We start from the raw sequence: 17186 nt of genomic DNA on the forward strand, positions 1-17186 counted from the left end.
TGAGCATGTGTGCACCAAATGGTGGACGGAGCCCGAGGCCTGAAGCAGCAGAGATCTGGTAAAAGCCAGATCTGACCCGAGATCAGCCCAGATACTGGAAGCTTGCAGTAAACAAGAAGTGGAGGGCATCATCTGGCCGACACCTGCCCGTCTGTCTCACAGATCCCACTTTCTGTTTGCAGGGACAGTGGAGGGTGTGTTCTGTGTGCAGATTATTTCACACGGTTAAGTTAAACAAACCCTGACTTTCCCCAAAAGTAAATCTGCTCTGTGCTTAGTTACACACTTGGACTCTTTCCCAGACACAACAACTGCTATGTCATCTTCAGTTCTTCTAAAAAAGTGTATTGCTGTATCCTTGAAGAATTCAGCCAACGTCTGGTACATCGTGTTCAACTCCACGCACATATAAACACACGCAGTCCGAGGTCAGCTTCTATCACGGCAGCATTTCCTGTTTGCTTCCCATTTCTTTAGGAAGGAAGAGAAGTCTGCTATCTTTATTTTCAAAGAGCAGAGGGATTTTTTTGTAGTGGGCAGCCAACCCAAACACAACGGCATCGTCAATTTGTCTGTTGTCCATACGTCTTGGCACCCTCAAATATGGTGCATGATTATGTATAAAAAGTTATTTGTTTGTGAAAACGTCACACAACTTGCACACACTGAGCTACATTATAAAATATTGACCAAATATGAAACATAAATGATCCATCACACTCAAACCAACTGTCATACATGCACTTTAATATCAAATCATATTTAAATGATTTACATTCTGGTGTCTGAGCTTGAACTCTTCTATTTGACGGTTAAAATTCCACGTGGCCCTTTAAATGTGCGGCTCGCCCTCACGTTTTCAGTCCGGCTCCAGGCAGCCGACACGTGGAGCAACATCAGCGGGAAGGAGAAGCCAAGAAGGAGAGAGGAGCGCCAACGCGGCGGGAGAAGCTGGGTGACATTAAAGACAAATGATTTCTCGTGATACACAGCTGCTGTGTGGCTGCAGCATCTGGTGCAGGAGAGGAGACACAGTTATTTTAAAATGAAACAATGAATTTGTGAGCTTGCATAGGGTTAGGGTTAGTCAAAAAAGAATATGTTTATCCGTCGTGACTTGATTCACTCTCCCTGTAATTTTAGGATTCACTCGACTAATACGGCCTATATTTCAGAGGACATACGGTTATTAGTTGACAAAATAGAACAGAGTTCGGCCACATGGATTGATGCAAGACATATGCTGAGTCGATATGTAGGCCGATCCCATTGTTGGCAACCCAGCAGCAGCAGCCCTCCTCTCCACAGCCGAGTGGGACTTCAGCCTCCGAGTACAGGCTGTTCTAGTACATGTGGTTTACATCTGACCTACACATGCAGCAGCATACATCCTCTCTACTCATATAACCCCGCACACGGACGCAAACATTCCCAGTCTTTGCATTGGTTTCAACATTTGCATCAGAACACTGTGTCCTCAGCGAGCAGCACAGGTGCAGAGCTGCAGTACATGTGAGTGTAAAGCCTGCAGTACGTACGGGAAACAGCATGAATACTCTCTTCTTTATGACAAAATGTCTCCAGTTATTTATTCATATTATATAAGAGTATAGTTCTGTCCTCTGCACATGTTGCAACATGATGCTTTATCTAACAGGCATGTCATCTCTTAATCATTTACAGGAAACTTCCTGGAAAATAAAAACGAGAATTTCATACAAATTAAGCAAAAATAGAGATGTTGTTCAGTGAGTTTAAATTGCGTATTTAAACTGCATATCTGTGACGACCAGATGCTCTAACATAAATGGATTGAAAGGGGTCGACACATAATTAAATGAATGTAATTGAATTGCAATGATCTTCTAAAACTACAGTAGCTCCTGGATGTTAAAAAATTAAAAAGCTGTATGACATTCTTTTAAAAAAGAAGTTTGAATCACCTCCTGAACTTTAAAACCACGTGACAATATGTCTAATTCATATCTCCTCTATCTCTCTCTTAAAAATGTTCCCAAACAAGATCGTATTCCTCCAGTTCCTCCCACACAAAAGCTGTATTTGTAACTTTAGAAATGTGGGAATTGAAGCTTAGCACAACTGACACCAACGCAGACCGATAAAAATGTACACAAAGGAGCACACAAGCACGCACGGCGACCATAGTAGAGGCTTTGAGAGCAAACAAAAGCAGAGGAGGGGTCAGTGTTTCAGCTGCAGTCACCATACAGAAGAGCGTGGGTAGAATGTGTAAAATACTGAAGATCTCACTAGTTTTAAACAAGAAAACCGCTCCACATTTTTACCAAGCTGACGAGACATTAGCTGCTGTCATTAGCCGCTCTGAACAACGAGAGAAAGATGTTAAATGTTGCCTTGCAGCATTGTGAAATAAAAACAAAACTAAGAGCCAAAAACAAGCTTTAACATGAACTCTAATGGGTGTTTTCTGCTATAGTTTGGACTCTACATGCAAAGCAAATGGTTTCTGTAACCTGCAGATGCTTGTGCTCTTTTTTTGTTTTGTTACAGGAAAAAGGCAAATATTAGTGTCTAAACACCCACACACCCCGGTGTACAGCACCGAGCGGTAAACAAGCAGCCTCTTCACAAGCAGGAGTTGAAAAGGGCTGCTGGGTTTGTTTGCGTGATGTGTTGATCTCGGTCTGGAACCCTTATTTAAATAAGTGCCACAGGAGAAAGAGTAGCCAGAGGGAGGTCGTACATGTCCTATATTTAACCTACACGTCTCCTGTGTGTGAAGTCGAGCCTTTCAACATCAGAAGCAGTATTTTATAGTCCTGAAGCCAGGATCGCTGATATCCATGAAACATAGTCTAGCATGCAACTTAGCACCGAGCACAGACTAAAGGCTGGAATACTGAAGAATAAAAAGCATGTTGTTCTCGGTCATACGGGAACATTCTGGGAACATGCATGGCTGAAGGGGAGGATGTTTTTCATTGCCAGTGTTCATGCCTTGTGAAGAAGAAAAAAACCCTCACTGCAGAGTGATAAAAGTGCAGCTGTGGGTCCTGTGTGAGCGGGAATAAATAGGGAACAGTATGTACGGGACAGTGCAGAGCCTTTTCATCGCTGGATGTCGGGGGGAATAGAAAAAAAACCCTGGGTGGGAGATAGTTCCACTTCCTTGCCCAAATTGCTTCCCTCTCAGATTCATTCATAATTTACTGTCTCACTCTGCAATTAGACCACCGAGAGGAAACAAGTACACACATGCCCCCTCCTCTTGCTAGCATGCACACTTGTTGTTATGATGTAATGGCCGACCCAGGACTCCCCCGCTGCTCCCCTTTACTGCCCTACTTTCTAACTGCAGAGGAAATTAATCAGCCTCCTCGTGTCCTTGTGCTGCAGTTTCATAAGGAGGCCAGATCCGTGACAGCATCTGGACTGCATCGTCTATTTACAACGCTATTAATAGTGTGCCAAAGGTGTGCCGCACTAAAATGATAACGGGTATCTGACTTTAGGATCAAAATACAGACGCCGGGCTGCAGTTCACGTCCCTAAATGTAGGACAGTTTGGAAAAGGCTTGGTATTGGATCAGGTTGTTTTTTTTAATCTGGATCAGTGTGTTCTCATCAGATTACAAACGAGGTAGATTAGCTGCAGAATGAGTCAGTGTTGTTGCACGTACATCGTGGGCTTGCCTTTATAGTTTACGCAGAGACAGTTCACAGTGTGTGTATATATATATATATATATATATATATGTATGTGTGTGTGTATATGATGAATCAGAGTCGAGACAGAAGTGACAAGGGCTTCTGCATATTTTAAATGTAGACTTGAAAGAGAACACTTCAGTAAAAGAGGTGAATACTTCCTCCGTCACCAGGATTGGTGCTGAGGGATTAAAAAGGCTTCACTGCTGGGTGGGTGGGCGTGAAACCCCGACCTAGAATACTGTAGATATATCTGTAGATACTGGTGTGTGTGTGGGTGGGTTCATGATTCATTTCAGTCTCAACATATGTCACACTTCTCGTGACTATGTGGGGGTTCCCTGTTTTCCAGACAGACCTGCTGAATGTGCCCAAACACGCGTTTTAAAAAGAATGTCCTGTTGTCTACCACCCCGGATACCAGGGCGCTAACGTTTGTTTGTGTGCGTTGCTCAGGTAGCAGGGGCGGGGCTCCGTCACATGAGCGTGCATGTGTGCCGGTTCAAAAGGTTTCCTTTTCTATTTTTGGCCTATTTCCTGGAGTTGAGTGAAACTGTTTATCTCATCCCACATTCCAGATGCAAAGTGTGCAACTGAAAGGAACTCATGCCCGACCACACCCTCCTCACCTGGTTTCTCTACGGAAACCAGGTTTCTGGAAAACGCCCTGGTGACCCACCCAGTGGGCTTGTTGCAAGAATAAAGGTGGTTTTAGTTACCAATGAGTCACATGCTGATAATACATCTGAGCAGATTAAACGAGAGAATAAAGCAGGACGTTTAAAGTCTGTTTCTAAGTTGTCAGGTTTTGTTGCTGGTGGTGTTTAGTCTGATGGGAACCCTGGTATCTCCGTCCTCACTTCTCTTTAATTTGGTGATCCACTCAACAAACACACAACTGTTTCATGAGTCATGATTAGTCAGCTTGCTTATGCAATACTTCTCTGAGATGTCTGGATAACTAAAGACAGTAATGACTCATGTTCAAACAAAAGAAGGTAAACAGACTCGGGTCTCCCGAGGTAAAAGCCGGACTCAAGTCTACTGAGCTGTTGCCTGAGGGAGTCTGTGAGGCTCTAAGCTTCTTAAAAACACACCAAAAGAATTACTTGTCTTACTAAAATATAGGTTTCTCTGCCTCTCTGAAACCGAGATCAACTAATCCTCTGATCTCTGCCGACTGCTCCGGCACGGAGAGGAGGGAGGAGGGTCATTCCAGGCGTACTTCAAGTCTGTTTCTTCTTCCCTGAAAGCTGATGTCACACAGTGAAACTTTACTGTGTGTTTATGCATATAAAAACTTGTGCACACAAACACACACCACCACACACCAGATGCTGGTGTGAGTCAGTCGTTAACAAGATATTAATAAGATATCAACAAGGTTTCAAAAGGGACCGAAGCAGAGCTAGAATGTTGAGCCAATAAGCTTATAATAGCAAATGTAATCGTTTAAACTTACATCTGGATGACTTTGCTGATTAAAACCTGGAAATGTAGAATGTGTAAAAACACACCAGTGTTTTTCTCAGGAAGGTTTCCAGACAAGGTTAAATACCCTGCTTCTTGGAAAAGTCTCCAGATGTGAGGAGGCAGACCCGACTCAGTGACTGTAAAGGTTAAATAACAGGCAGCGTGTTGACAGCAGCACATCTATGAGGAACACTAGGACGTCTCTCTTCAGATGGCGTCCCAGTATGCAGCTGCACACACAAAAACACGTACACACTGATGGTGCAGATACAAGAGCATTCTTTTACCCACCTGTCCCGCTATGTTGGCTCTACATGTACACCTGAACCTACAGTAGAGAGGTCAGGAATGTATCACACAGAACCCGTCGATCCGGGTGTGTGCACGGCGATTTCTCATGCAACAAGAGCAGACCGCGAATGTGCCAGTCAGACGAGCGTCAAACAAAATGAAATCAGAACATAAAACTACAGGTTGTCCTTCCGCTTCTATGACAAGCTTCAAATTTACAAGCTTGACATGAAGAATACAAAAAGCTCCGTGGTGTGTTTTCAATTATCCTCCCTTATTCACGATATAGGACAGAAGCTTTCTCGATTGTGACAGGGCCAAAAACGAATCTGAGTTATGGTAATCGATACATATTCTCTCCGCTTATAGACCCGATGATATTAATGAACTGTGCAGCTCCTGCAGAGGGAAATAAATGAGCTCCACCATCCTGCAGAGACCCACCCCGTCGATGTGAAAGCTCATTCATCAAAAGGTGAACACAAGGTGAGAGAGATGCTTCTTGTTGTGAGGCAGGCCAGTTTTAAATGAATAAAGAACTTTTTTTTTTAGCAATTGATTGTTATTGTGTGAACGGTCAAAGAAAAAATCTAAATTTAACCTACGTTCATCAGTTTATTGTGTTTTTATATCTCCAAATTCTCCCTCTAAGCTCTCCGTTTCAGAAGCCAAGTGTATTTTGAAGTGACTTGATGCCAAAGTGGAGTTGGCAAACGTGTCAAAGCCAAATAAATAAAACCAGCAGGCGGGAGAGAGAGCTAGTGTTAAATTCACTCCCCAATTAGCTCGGCTTAAATAGCTTGGACCGGGAGGATCTGAATGGCATTCATCACTTAGTATTACTATTATTAAAGACTTTAAATTGTGCTAGGCAATGAGAACTTGCATTGTTGTAGTGGGGAAATAAATACAAGCTTTATTTGAGCAGCACATTATGAGATTAAGTTTAACTTAATGTGACGAAAATAAAATGAATGTCTTGTGTGTTTTTAAAGGTCATGCATAAATCCCCTCTCCCAGTGACTCTGCAGAATGTTTCTCCATGTACTGGTCTCTTTCATTCCTCAGAGGATGTTTTTGGGCAGCTTGCTGCACATCTGGCCGCGCCTTTATGTCTGTGATACACTTTGTTTCAACAGATTGAGCGGCTCCATCAGGACACAGCGAGGGCCGACGGGCTGAGAACGTGCTAATAAAGTGAGCCAGACAGAGCAGGCAGCCAGACTGGCCGGATAGACTCCCCAAGTGCACCTTTAAGGAAAATGGCCCACTCAACTGTAATTTGCGGTTGAGAGCTCTTGAGTACTTGATCACACGCTGTCCTTCATCTCCCACACATCCAAGCGGAGTGTGCATTAAAGCTATACACTCTGCTCAATCACTGTAACGTTTCCACAAATATTTAACGGGATGATTGTCTTTAAATGTCAATAGTGCCTGCACTTTTTTGCGGTTGACTAATTACATTTATATGTGTGCCAGGTAAGCTTTGTAAAGCTGGCACACACTTTTCACCTCTGCAGATGATATGCGGGGGGAGTACAATATAACCTCGCTCTCAGGAATCTTTTGAAAAGGCAGTTTCATCGTTGACGTGAGTTACGGCTGAAGAGGCACAGTCCCACCCTTGTTAGGCGGCGCTGTGGACTGTCACCTCGCAGTCCATCAGGGCGCCCAGTGAAGCGGAAGCTGGAACAGCGTGTCCCAAAACAGCAACGTCACATCGACAGTTGGAAGTCGACACTTGGCTTCTGTTCTGCATGGGTCGCATGTTGTGTTGTGGACAAACCGATTAACTGTCACCACCCGAGCTACAATCCCATCCCACGCTCTGCTGATGTTGCCCCCGATCTGGTCTCAGAACAGCTGTGGGACAGCGCATGCTGTCCTGGTTTTACAGAAAACAAAATAACGTGAGAACAGACGCATTTTTATACTTCTAAAAGCATTTCAAAGGAACACATTCAGCAATAACAGTCATTTTACATCACTCTACTTGGCGAGGGTTAAACAGATTTAGATGACAATGCTGCCCCCTGCTGTTGAATGATAGTTACAGCAACAAAAGACTCAGAAAAAACTACCAGCTTATATTCAATCTGATTTAAAAAAATAAAGAAGACCGTATCATAAAACGTCTTGAAGTCTGACGTTTAACAAGCACTGACCGCTCAGATTACTCCAGCTGCCCTTTAAGCTCAGCTCGCTCTCTCTCCATGCGGGAGACATCTTCAGACATTTGCCTGAGTAAAGCAGACACAGTTTGACAGTGTTTAATATGCAGAGCTGGAAAAAGGGCACTAAAGAGAGACGGGCCAATTTAATTTACATGTGTGTAAAACATTCATTGAAATGCCCACCCTTAAATAACACATATGCACTTGTTGGATGAATAACGATGGTATCACTGCTGGTTGCATCATTTTTTACCTGTGGACAGCCTGGGCCCTGCTCAGCTGGCCGTGAAGGCGCTTGACGATGGCTTCGTAGCGTCTGTTCTGGATCTAAAGGAGGGACAATGCACAAACAAAACACAGTTTGAAGTGTGGGAATAAAACAGGAACTGAAAATATGATCTGGTGCTTAAGTCCTGATGTCTTTATTTGTGGTTTGTTGGATTAATGTTGTCAATAATCTGTAGATTCATAGATGATGAAAAGAACCATTACTTGTAGTCCATGAATTCACCACTTGTCTTGCCCATACCTCTATGTCTCTCTTTATCTGGGTATGAATCGCAAACTCTTTTTGCAGCTGCTCTCTCTTCTTAGCTATGGTCTCCTTCATCGCAGAGATCTCCCCCTTCAGAGAAACATTCTCACGCTGCAGAAAAGACACATTAACCATTAGCATGGTATGTAACATTTAAATTCCAATATTATATGCCATACCATCCAGTTCATTGTCTCCACCTTTGCCATTTGCACTGTGTTTCCATTTGGATTCTCCAAATCTTCCTTCAGCTCCTCTCTCTGCTGTGTCAGCATCTGGACCAGTGCTCTCCTCTCCTCCAGGTCTGTATGGCCCCGGGTCTGACTCGCCACATGCAAAACAGCTGCTCTGTGTCCCTCCATCTTATCTCGATAACTGTTGAACAGCGCCAGTGCCGTGCGGGCGTTCTCCTCCTCCTCCCTTAGATCAATCTGCAGGTCAGTGTTTCCCCTGCTGATGGATGCACAGCGATCACGCAGGACTTTAGTGTGCTGCTCCAGGCACTCCGTCTCGCCCTCCAGCATCAGGAATTCCCTCACTTTAGATCTCAGTGCCATCTGTGCCCTCTCAACTTCCTTCTCAACGTCCACAAGAGTTGCCTGGAAAAGCAAAATGTCCAAATCAGTTTCTACACCCCCAAAGATACACTTGAGATGCAAAGGTGTTCGAAAAATAAGCAGGTAAATCAGACTCCCATGGTGCTTTTTAGAGTGAGATGTAAACGTGTGTCTATTCCTAAGAATTGTATTGCATGGATGCATATAAATGATTTGTTAGTGCAAAAACTACAAATGTATTAAGTTCTGTCTGTCCATACTTTTTTCTTGCAAATGCATAATTGCATTGTGCACATAAATTACCAATTTCTGAAAAGTAGGGACTTGTGGTTGCATCTGCTACAACTTCTATTCACATTATTATATTACAAACAATATTAAGTTGAGGTAAGTTGCAGTAAAGGTGAACCTGCAGGGAGATGAGTGTCTTCTGTTTCTCTTGCAGGGCCTTAGTCTGAGCGTAGCCATGTTGGCTAACATCCTCCACTGCTTTGGCCAATGAGAACTCAGACTTGTCCATTCGTCCTGAAAGGCAGTAATAACAGTTTATTCACCTTTATTTCTGTTTAACCAGAGTTTATAACGCATTGTTGACAAACCAAACTGATCGTGCTAGCAGCATTTCCAAATTATTAATTTTTAAACCCACTTAACAACATGTAAAGATTAAGCCTTAATTTAAATTCATAGTTAAATCGACTTTCATTGGCTCAGTTAAACACGACTAAACATACATTTATTTATTATAAATTAGTTGTTTAGCCGTCGTTAATATCTTACCAGCTTCACTCGCTCTAAAGTTTGACATTTTGACGTTAATTAGCAGCTAACGTTTAACGAGAAGCTAGCTAACATAGCTAACTAATGAAAAAACAAAAACAATTAAATATTTTTTTTTTAATAATTTGAACCTTTTTTTGTAATTTAAGGGATAACCAGATAGATGAAAAAAAAAATATTTTAAATCATAAAACTCGGTCTAACGGCCGATAGAATGAAACTACACCTCCCAGAGTTCACTGCTTCACCTTGAACCCCCGTTTCTCTGACTACTTCCGGTTACGAGCTAGCTACAGTGGCATCGCTCTCAGCTGCCGTAAACGCCTGAACAACAAGTGTTTATTGTGTTTTTTCTTGAGTCGTTGCTCTCAGATGTTATCAGATGCTCGTCGGTCGCTGGATCGGACTGTTTCCTCTGTGTAGCCGCGTCGTCCACAGCAGCAGAGCAAGAAGAACAGGATGGAGGGCGATAACGGGACACACCAGGCTGAAATATGCTAACCTCGCACAGGTGCACCGGTCGAGTACAGTAGCACCGAGACGCCTCCGTCACAATGATGTGGGGGAGTTGTATAAGACCGAGTCCGTTCAGAGGCACATTCAGCGACTCGTGCAGGAGTTCAGAGGCACTAGCACGAAGTTACAGCATGCATACCTCAGCGAGGCGGACAGGAAGGTGCTCATGAAGAAGCAAACAGAGCTGCAGCCTCTGGCAGATGTGTTTGAGAGTATTGAACAAGCCCTGGAAGACCTCCAGGAAGTCCTTGCACTTCTGCATAGTGAGTGTTTCTTTTATTTCTGTCCGTAAAATGGTCAAAATCTGTGAATGACGTGGGGGATTTTATTCTATACATGTAATACTTAATATAATGCCACAAACAGTCTCTTAAGTCCAAAGTCTGACAAAATCTTGAAATTAAAAGTACTTCAGATCTCAAACTGTATTATAACTTAGTTTCAGTCAATAAAGGTGTTGCAGTCTGTATTATGACGCAGTTGGTGTCCCAACATGTATTGATATCCTTCTTTATTCTATCATTCTTCCTTTTTCCCCTCCTGGCTCCAGATTCAGTCGGGACCAAAGACGAAGATGAACAACTGACCCAGCTGTTGAAAGAGGAGGAAGCACAGATCTCCTGCAAGATTTTGACCTTGAGAAAAGACGTAAGAACACAAAGGCGGTCTCATATATGTGTAGAAATGTGTTAAAGAGCAGTGAATGAGTGAATCTTCTTCCTCTCCAGTTGATCAAAGCTCTCGTGCCCATCGACCCTCTTGACTGCAGTAATATTCTGCTGGAGGTCGTATCCGGACGGACAACAGGAGGTATGAAAGAGTGGATACCAGTTGTCTGCTTAATGAAGACGGTCTTTACAGCCACAGTTCACCCAACAACAACAACATACAGTGTGTTTTCTTAATATCTGTTGATGTGGTTTCAGGTGACATCTGTCAGCAGTTCACCAAGGAAATGTTTGACATGTACCAGGGTTTTGCCTTTTACAAGAATTGGGACTTTGAGCTGCTGAACTACACAAATGCTGAGTATGGTAAGTCACATTTCTTGTCTCTACTGTATCATCCAGGCTTTGCAGAGGCGTGTACACATGACCATGACAGTTTGAGAACCAACAATCTCTCTCAGGTGGCTTGCACCATGCAGCAGTGAGAATAGCCGGGGAGAATGTGTACAGACATCTGAAGCACGAAGGAGGAACACACCGAGTGCAAAGGATCCCTGAGGTTGGCCTCTCCTCCAGGATGCAGCGTATCCACACAGGAACCATGACTGTCATAATCCTGCCTCAGCCAGTGGAGGTACACTTCACACTCCTGCTTTTCATCAGCCTGTGTTTGTTAGCGTGAGTGAAGTTACATTTATTTCAACCTCTCTCCTCGTAGTTTGACATCCACATTGATCCAAAAGATCTTCGCGTCGATACATTCAGATCTCGAGGTGCCGGGGGCCAAAGTGTCAACACAACAGACAGTGCCGTGCGCATCGTTCATCTCCCCACCGGTAAAACATACACGGCAGAACTCAAACTACTCCAGACTAGATTTTTTGGCTTTTCCCGTCATATAAACATGATTCTCTTGCTCATCTTACCCTCCCAACAGGCGTAACAGCTGAATGTCAGCAGACTCGCTCTCAGCTGCAAAACAGAGACACTGCCATGCGTGTGCTGAGGGCCAGGCTCTACCAGAGCATGATGGGTAAAGAGACTGAGCAGCGGCATACAGCGCGAAAGCAGCAGGTGAGTGAACTCCTCCTGCAAGAGCTCACAATAAACAACATCTTTGTGTGTTTTAGTGCCCATTCTTATCCGTTATACCTTCTCCCGCACTACAGGTGGGCACACGTTCTCAATCAGAGAGGATTCGTACCTACAACTTCAGCCAGGATCGTGTCACCGACCACAGGACTGGATATTCTACTAGAGATATTAAGGTAAGATATTAAGGGAGCGTGTCTCAAAACTTTGCTTAAATCACAAGAAACTGTTGTACATTTTCTGTTTGTCGTTCTTGTCATTTTCAACCAGCAAATTGATGTCAACAGTTGAATATTTATTTATTTTTTGCTCCGGCTTTCTCACTAGTTAAAATCCAAATGAATTTGTTCTGCTCCATGTGTAGGAGTTCATGAGAGGAGGGGAGGCTCTCCATGATCTGATCTCCGATGTGCTCGACCACGCAGAGAGGGAGGCTCTTCTGGAGGTGGTGGAGAGCAGCAGTATGAAACCACCAAATGCTGGATAGTCTGCAGACTGACCCTGCTTACTGCCAAGTGTACTGAACATACCGTACACTTACTGTGACTGCACACCAGGCCTGAAATATATATTATTTAATAAGAATCAATACTTGTGCAATAGTGTTATGCAATATAAGACAAACGGCAACTCACTCACAATCAAGAGATTTTTATTTTTGTAATAAAATATTCAATAATGTATTTGTGTCATGGTAATTCCCTTAATAACACAATAGCTTCATGAATTAGTCATCTTTATAAATTATTGATTCTTTAAACTGCTTGAGGAAAAAAACATTAGATTTGCTTATCAGTTTAACTATTTTAAGCTGCACAAAACTACTGAAAATTAAATAATTACATAAAGCTAATGTCAAATAATGTTGATCTTTCTCAAAATATTTTTTAGCATTTGTGCTCTAAGTGAGAATTTGGTTGTCCAGATCATAATCAAATCTTTTGTTCTGGCAGTTAGTTTCCTAAATGAGCATGAGCCTGGAACTTCTACTACACCGTGGAAGAAAACCCTCATAGTAAAGCTGACTTTTTATGATGCATGTAAACAGACGTCAATACTGTTATTCGGTAAATATCCTTCATATCAGGGTGCGGTGAAACCACCTATCAGCTTTATACACACGCTCACCAAAAGCATATCACACCCTGCATGTGTATGCCAGCTGACCAGCAGTATTTATTTGATACTCATTCAAACTCTTTATAATTAGTTTTTTTTTTTTTTTTTACATTTATTGAGATACATTTGAATTTTTTCTTTTTACATTTTCAGTATCCAGAAAGTCATAATTTACACATTTTCCCATCTTTAATCTCACTGCTTTATTAAAGTATAGCAGTTAAATATCACAATGATGTTTCCACAAGGAGAATGCCTTACTAGCTTTTACTTACAATGGTAGAAAAAATACATTATGGAAAATACAAAAAAATATTTGAATACCTCTGTTTAGCTAAACTGCCCATGTCAGAATGCAGGATGCAATGTTGTATGCATGAGATGAGACTATAAAAGTATTATGACAGAACTCGGTACAAAGAAAAGAACATGGATTGCGTCCAATGGTAGACATTTTTAGGATTTGTTTCAAGAAACGTCGATTTTGAATTTTAATGTTAGTTTTTAAAAAAAAGGTTTGCATTTTATGTTGATTAAAAAAAGAAGGAAAAATACTCCTAATAGATGCTTCAAAAAATGTAAATGGTGTTTTAGAATATCAAAAGTTCCTAGAAAGAGTTTTGTGTTGTTTTTATGTGATTGGGTCAGTCGTCGTCGTCTCTCTGTCGAAGGCTCCTGGATTTGCCGTTCTGAGGCTTGTTTTTCCTGAACGAAGCAGGGCCGCCTTCCCCTCCGAGGGATGTGATGATGCGTTCCTTAAACTTCGGTTTCGGCTCTGGTGGCGGGTCGGCTGGAGCGCTGCTTCCCTCCGTCTGAGGCAACTGCAAGTCTATGTTGGCACTGGAAAGGCAAGAAAAAAGAAGAGACTTTTCAGTTAATACTACTGGCACATCTGTCTGGTCTGCAGAATGCACATCAGTGGATCAATCCATTCAACCAGCACTTACTATGGATCCTCCTCTTCCTGGATTTCTTCCCAAGCCCCGTATGGATTGGCAGTTTTCAGCCTTTTGGCTTGAGTCTTCACTTGCATGAAGACCTTCACCTCTTTCTTCTCTTTAGGTTCAGCTGTCTTGCTTTGAACCTCTTCCTCTTTTTTAATTTCTTCAGCTTTCATTTCTTCCTCTTTAGGAGCATCATCACTCACTTTATCTTCTCCCTCATTTTCTGATGGCTCGGCTTCTGCTTGCCTTTTCTGAAAACAAGAAACAAGGAAGAAAAGGATGAGGAGAATTTTTACACAGCATCTTGATAAGCAGAAGTTAAATTTGTTCTTTACTAATTCTCATTTAGTGCCAGGACTTCTCTCACCCTGATGCTGATCTTTGGAGTATCAGGCTGCTGGCTGGCTTGTTCTGGGATTTCAGCTTCCTGAGATGCCGGAGCCCCACTGGTGCTCTCCTCGTCTCCTGGGAGCGGCTCCTTCTGAGGGTCTGAAGGCTCCTCCTTACTCTCTCCCTCTTTGTTGGACGCAGATCCAGATGCTTCAATCGAAGGATAGCCTGCTGGCTTCTCCCAGCTGGTCTCTGAGGTAAAGAAGAAAGAGCATGTAATTATCAGACAGTATCTCTATAAAGAATAACAGGTATTGGACTTAATTTTACATGTATAAAATATATAAAGTGAAATATTTCACCTCCAGTCTCTGAGTTGTAGTAATATGTATAACCATCAGGACTGACGGCTTCCATCCAAAGACAGCCTGAAGAGCTCTAAAGACCCAAAATTAACGTATAAATGCATGTCACCAGCAACCAGCAGCATTTGAAAGAAACTTAAAAAAAGAATTAACCTCAGGCTGTGCAGGCTGTGCAGAGATCGGGTTCTCTCCCTGGAAACCCTCTGGGTTTTCCCATTTAGATTCTGTGGTTAAAATGCAAAGACAACATAATGCTTAAACCATGTTGGTAAGAGTCAAGTGGGCTATTAAGTGCAAAAATATTGCAGGAGAATGTTGGTAGGATTATGCTCTGGTTCTACCCACCTCCAGTTACTGTGTTGTAGTAGTACGTGTTTCCATCTTCCGTCTTTCCTTCAACCCAAACCTGTGCTCCTGTTTGGCCTCTGAACTTCTTGTTTGCTTTCGCATGCTTTTGCTGTTTTTTGGCCTGAGGTCTTCCTTGAGGTCTTCCTTGAGGTTTTGCCTGAGGTTTTGCCTGAGGTCCGACCTGTGGTCCTACATGAGGTCTTACCTGCGGCTGCGATTTTGGCTGTGTTGTCGTCGTTGTTTGGGCTGGTAATCCTAACAACAAAAACATATGCAGTTATCAAAGAAGAAAAATTCCTCCACAGTAGCCCACATGATGCACATCATTTAAATAACATGTTTAAAAATAAATACCTGCTGCCTCCCTTCCCATCCTCTTCAGATCCTCCTCATATGCCTTCATTGCAGCCTCCTCCATTGCTGCAAACTGTTTACTCTGACGTTCCTCCTGCTTCGCTTTATCAATGCTCTTCTTTTTAATCTGCAGAAGGGAAAAATGTAATGAGATGAACGGCAGCGGCACGTAGCCGATAAACAGAGAGCTGTAGCGCCAAGAGTGTAATGTCTGGACCTTATCTCTCCTGCCAGTCCCGAGGATGGTGCCAAGAAAGGGCAAGTTTATTTTGGCTGTTTATGTCACTGAAAACCCTCATTGATGGGTATGAATTATGTATAATCTGGTATAGCCATGCAAATCTAATGTGCGTCTGTGTGTTTATGAATACACAGGCATACCACCATTGTAAAAAATCCAGTTATACAACTAATTATCTAAATGCATTAAACTTTTAAGTAAAAACCTTTTGTTTAGTTGTATTTATTTATGGGAATCATGTCAATCCTGATAGGTGAAGCGTTTCTATCCATTTCTATCTCCATTTCAATCAATCAGAGAAAGAAAACACATCGTAAATACCTCAGTGATTTTTGCAGCAACATTTTCTTTGTGATTCTTCCCTCTTTCGTGGAACTCAACACTCTGCAGAGCAAAACAAACAGGATTACACATTAGCTGGCTATCTGGGTGACATGTGGATCCTGTCCTCAGCATCTTTGGGCCTACTCACAGGCTTATTGTCTGCAATCCAGCACTTGCAGTACTGACAGAATTTCCTTGGTTGCGACTTCCAGTAGTCAGCCCTGGAAAAATACACAAAACTACAATGAGCTAACAAAACATTGATGATTTAGCCTGGAGAGCTAACGCGGCTAACTGGCTTATTGGATTATTTAACTTTAAATTACACTAACTTATCTTACAGAATGATTATCATTACTTACATTTCCTTAAGTCTTGGTGGTTAAAACACGACGAAAGAATCTAAAACGAGCCAAATAAAGCGACATACGCTTCCCACATTTCAGGAATGACAACACTGTCCGTTTGTGATGACGTCATCGTCAGGCGTCGCGGAGACGAGCTCTGAAATGGATATAAGATTTTTAAAAACACGATATATTGTATATTATACACACATTTTTTTCGTTACAAATTAAAAATGGAGGACTAAAGGGTCGCTAAAAAGTTCACCAGTTTGTTTTCATATTTTTAGCCCAAGTTCTCATTTTCCCGTTCATCTCTATAATTATTTTTTACGTTACATATTTTATTATTAAAAAATATGTAACGTATAACGTAATATTTTATCTATCTATTATTTATTGTCTATACAAACTATGAAATTGCAATTCGGGTTCGTTTGACTAGCTTTTTTAATTTTAAATATAAAAAGTATTAATGGTTTCAATTGTTCTGTCTTCCCATATGGTCTAGCGGTTAGGATTCCTGGTTTTCACCCAGGCGGCCCGGGTTCGACTCCCGGTATGGGAACAAATGTTTTTGAACATTTTAAATATAAATATATTATAAAGAGCTTTCCTTTCTATTTTAAACGAAAATAGAGCCACCAACATAAATATATATATAGAGAGAGCTTACTTTGAGAGGGATACATTTACAGGAAGTCCAATGTGTTATGAATTCGTTATGAAAAATATAAATGTGTCTTCTGTTTGGTTTTTATGTCTTATTAGAATTTTAATCTTTTATTTATTCATTAACAGTGACAATAATCAAACAGCATTGTAAACATACAACATATCTAAAAATAACAGCAGAAATACCAGGGGATCAGAATATATAGCCAGAAATCATACATTAGTTTGTAAAAAAGAATGTTATATAGGGTACACAGATTCAGGGATTTAATAGCTTTTTTTGATTCTACAATTTAAAATTGACTTAATGTATTGTTTGAATTCATTTTCTAAAATTAAAAATAGTGGAATTGAACATTTTGA

General features: G+C 41.8%; 3 protein-coding genes across 3 annotated transcripts; 1 reads left to right on the top strand and 2 right to left on the bottom strand.

Annotated features, from left to right (window-relative positions):
* Nucleotides 1–7592: 7592 nt before the first annotated feature.
* Nucleotides 7593–9764, bottom strand: ccdc122 (coiled-coil domain containing 122). Its single transcript, XM_084003872.1, has 6 exons — nucleotides 9708–9764; nucleotides 9133–9248; nucleotides 8367–8765; nucleotides 8161–8277; nucleotides 7885–7958; nucleotides 7593–7697 (listed from the first exon to the last, which is right to left on the bottom strand). Exons 2-6 carry the CDS (start codon nucleotides 9241–9243, stop codon nucleotides 7631–7633), a joined length of 768 nt encoding a protein of 255 aa, XP_083859998.1. The 5' UTR covers nucleotides 9244–9248; nucleotides 9708–9764; the 3' UTR covers nucleotides 7593–7630.
* A 23-nt stretch (nucleotides 9765–9787) lies between these two features.
* Nucleotides 9788–13455, top strand: mtrf1 (mitochondrial translational release factor 1). Its single transcript, XM_084003873.1, has 9 exons — nucleotides 9788–10282; nucleotides 10570–10667; nucleotides 10748–10829; nucleotides 10946–11053; nucleotides 11149–11321; nucleotides 11406–11523; nucleotides 11625–11761; nucleotides 11857–11955; nucleotides 12144–13455. Exons 1-9 carry the CDS (start codon nucleotides 9886–9888, stop codon nucleotides 12264–12266), a joined length of 1335 nt encoding a protein of 444 aa, XP_083859999.1. The 5' UTR covers nucleotides 9788–9885; the 3' UTR covers nucleotides 12267–13455.
* On the bottom strand, nucleotides 13376–16275 carry wbp4 (WW domain binding protein 4). Its single transcript, XM_084003874.1, has 10 exons — nucleotides 16167–16275; nucleotides 15953–16025; nucleotides 15802–15864; nucleotides 15240–15366; nucleotides 14883–15140; nucleotides 14691–14761; nucleotides 14535–14610; nucleotides 14210–14424; nucleotides 13846–14093; nucleotides 13376–13738 (listed from the first exon to the last, which is right to left on the bottom strand). Coding segments are annotated over exons 1-10 (1329 nt in total). The 5' UTR covers nucleotides 16169–16275; the 3' UTR covers nucleotides 13376–13542.
* Nucleotides 16276–17186: the final 911 nt, after the last annotated feature.

The sequence above is a fragment of the Eutrigla gurnardus genome, assembly GCF_963514095.1.
Source record: "Eutrigla gurnardus genome assembly, chromosome: 24".
Classification (NCBI taxonomy): Eukaryota; Metazoa; Chordata; class Actinopteri; order Perciformes; family Triglidae; genus Eutrigla; species Eutrigla gurnardus.

What these genes read in the sequence shown, in the direction of transcription:
- ccdc122 (XM_084003872.1), bottom strand. Translation starts at nt 9,243, where the DNA reads ATGGACAAGTCTGAGTTCTCATTGGCCAAAGCAGTGGAGGATGTTAGC. An exon ending in AGACACTCATCTCCCTGCAG is followed by an intron (nt 8,766 to 9,132) that starts GTTCACCTTTAC and finishes TTGCTTTTCCAG; the next exon opens with GCAACTCTTGTGGACGTTGA. An exon ending in AGATAAAGAGAGACATAGAG is followed by an intron (nt 7,959 to 8,160) that starts GTATGGGCAAGA and finishes TCCCTCCTTTAG; the next exon opens with ATCCAGAACAGACGCTACGA.
- mtrf1 (XM_084003873.1), top strand. Translation starts at nt 9,886, where the DNA reads ATGCTCGTCGGTCGCTGGATCGGACTGTTTCCTCTGTGTAGCCGCGTC. An exon ending in CATCGTTCATCTCCCCACCG is followed by an intron (nt 11,524 to 11,624) that starts GTAAAACATACA and finishes CCCTCCCAACAG; the next exon opens with GCGTAACAGCTGAATGTCAG. An exon ending in ATACAGCGCGAAAGCAGCAG is followed by an intron (nt 11,762 to 11,856) that starts GTGAGTGAACTC and finishes CCCGCACTACAG; the next exon opens with GTGGGCACACGTTCTCAATC.
- wbp4 (XM_084003874.1), bottom strand. An exon ending in GATGGGAAGGGAGGCAGCAG is followed by an intron (nt 15,141 to 15,239) that starts GTATTTATTTTT and finishes TTTTGTTGTTAG; the next exon opens with GATTACCAGCCCAAACAACG. An exon ending in CACAGCCTGCACAGCCTGAG is followed by an intron (nt 14,611 to 14,690) that starts GTTAATTCTTTT and finishes TTGGGTCTTTAG; the next exon opens with AGCTCTTCAGGCTGTCTTTG.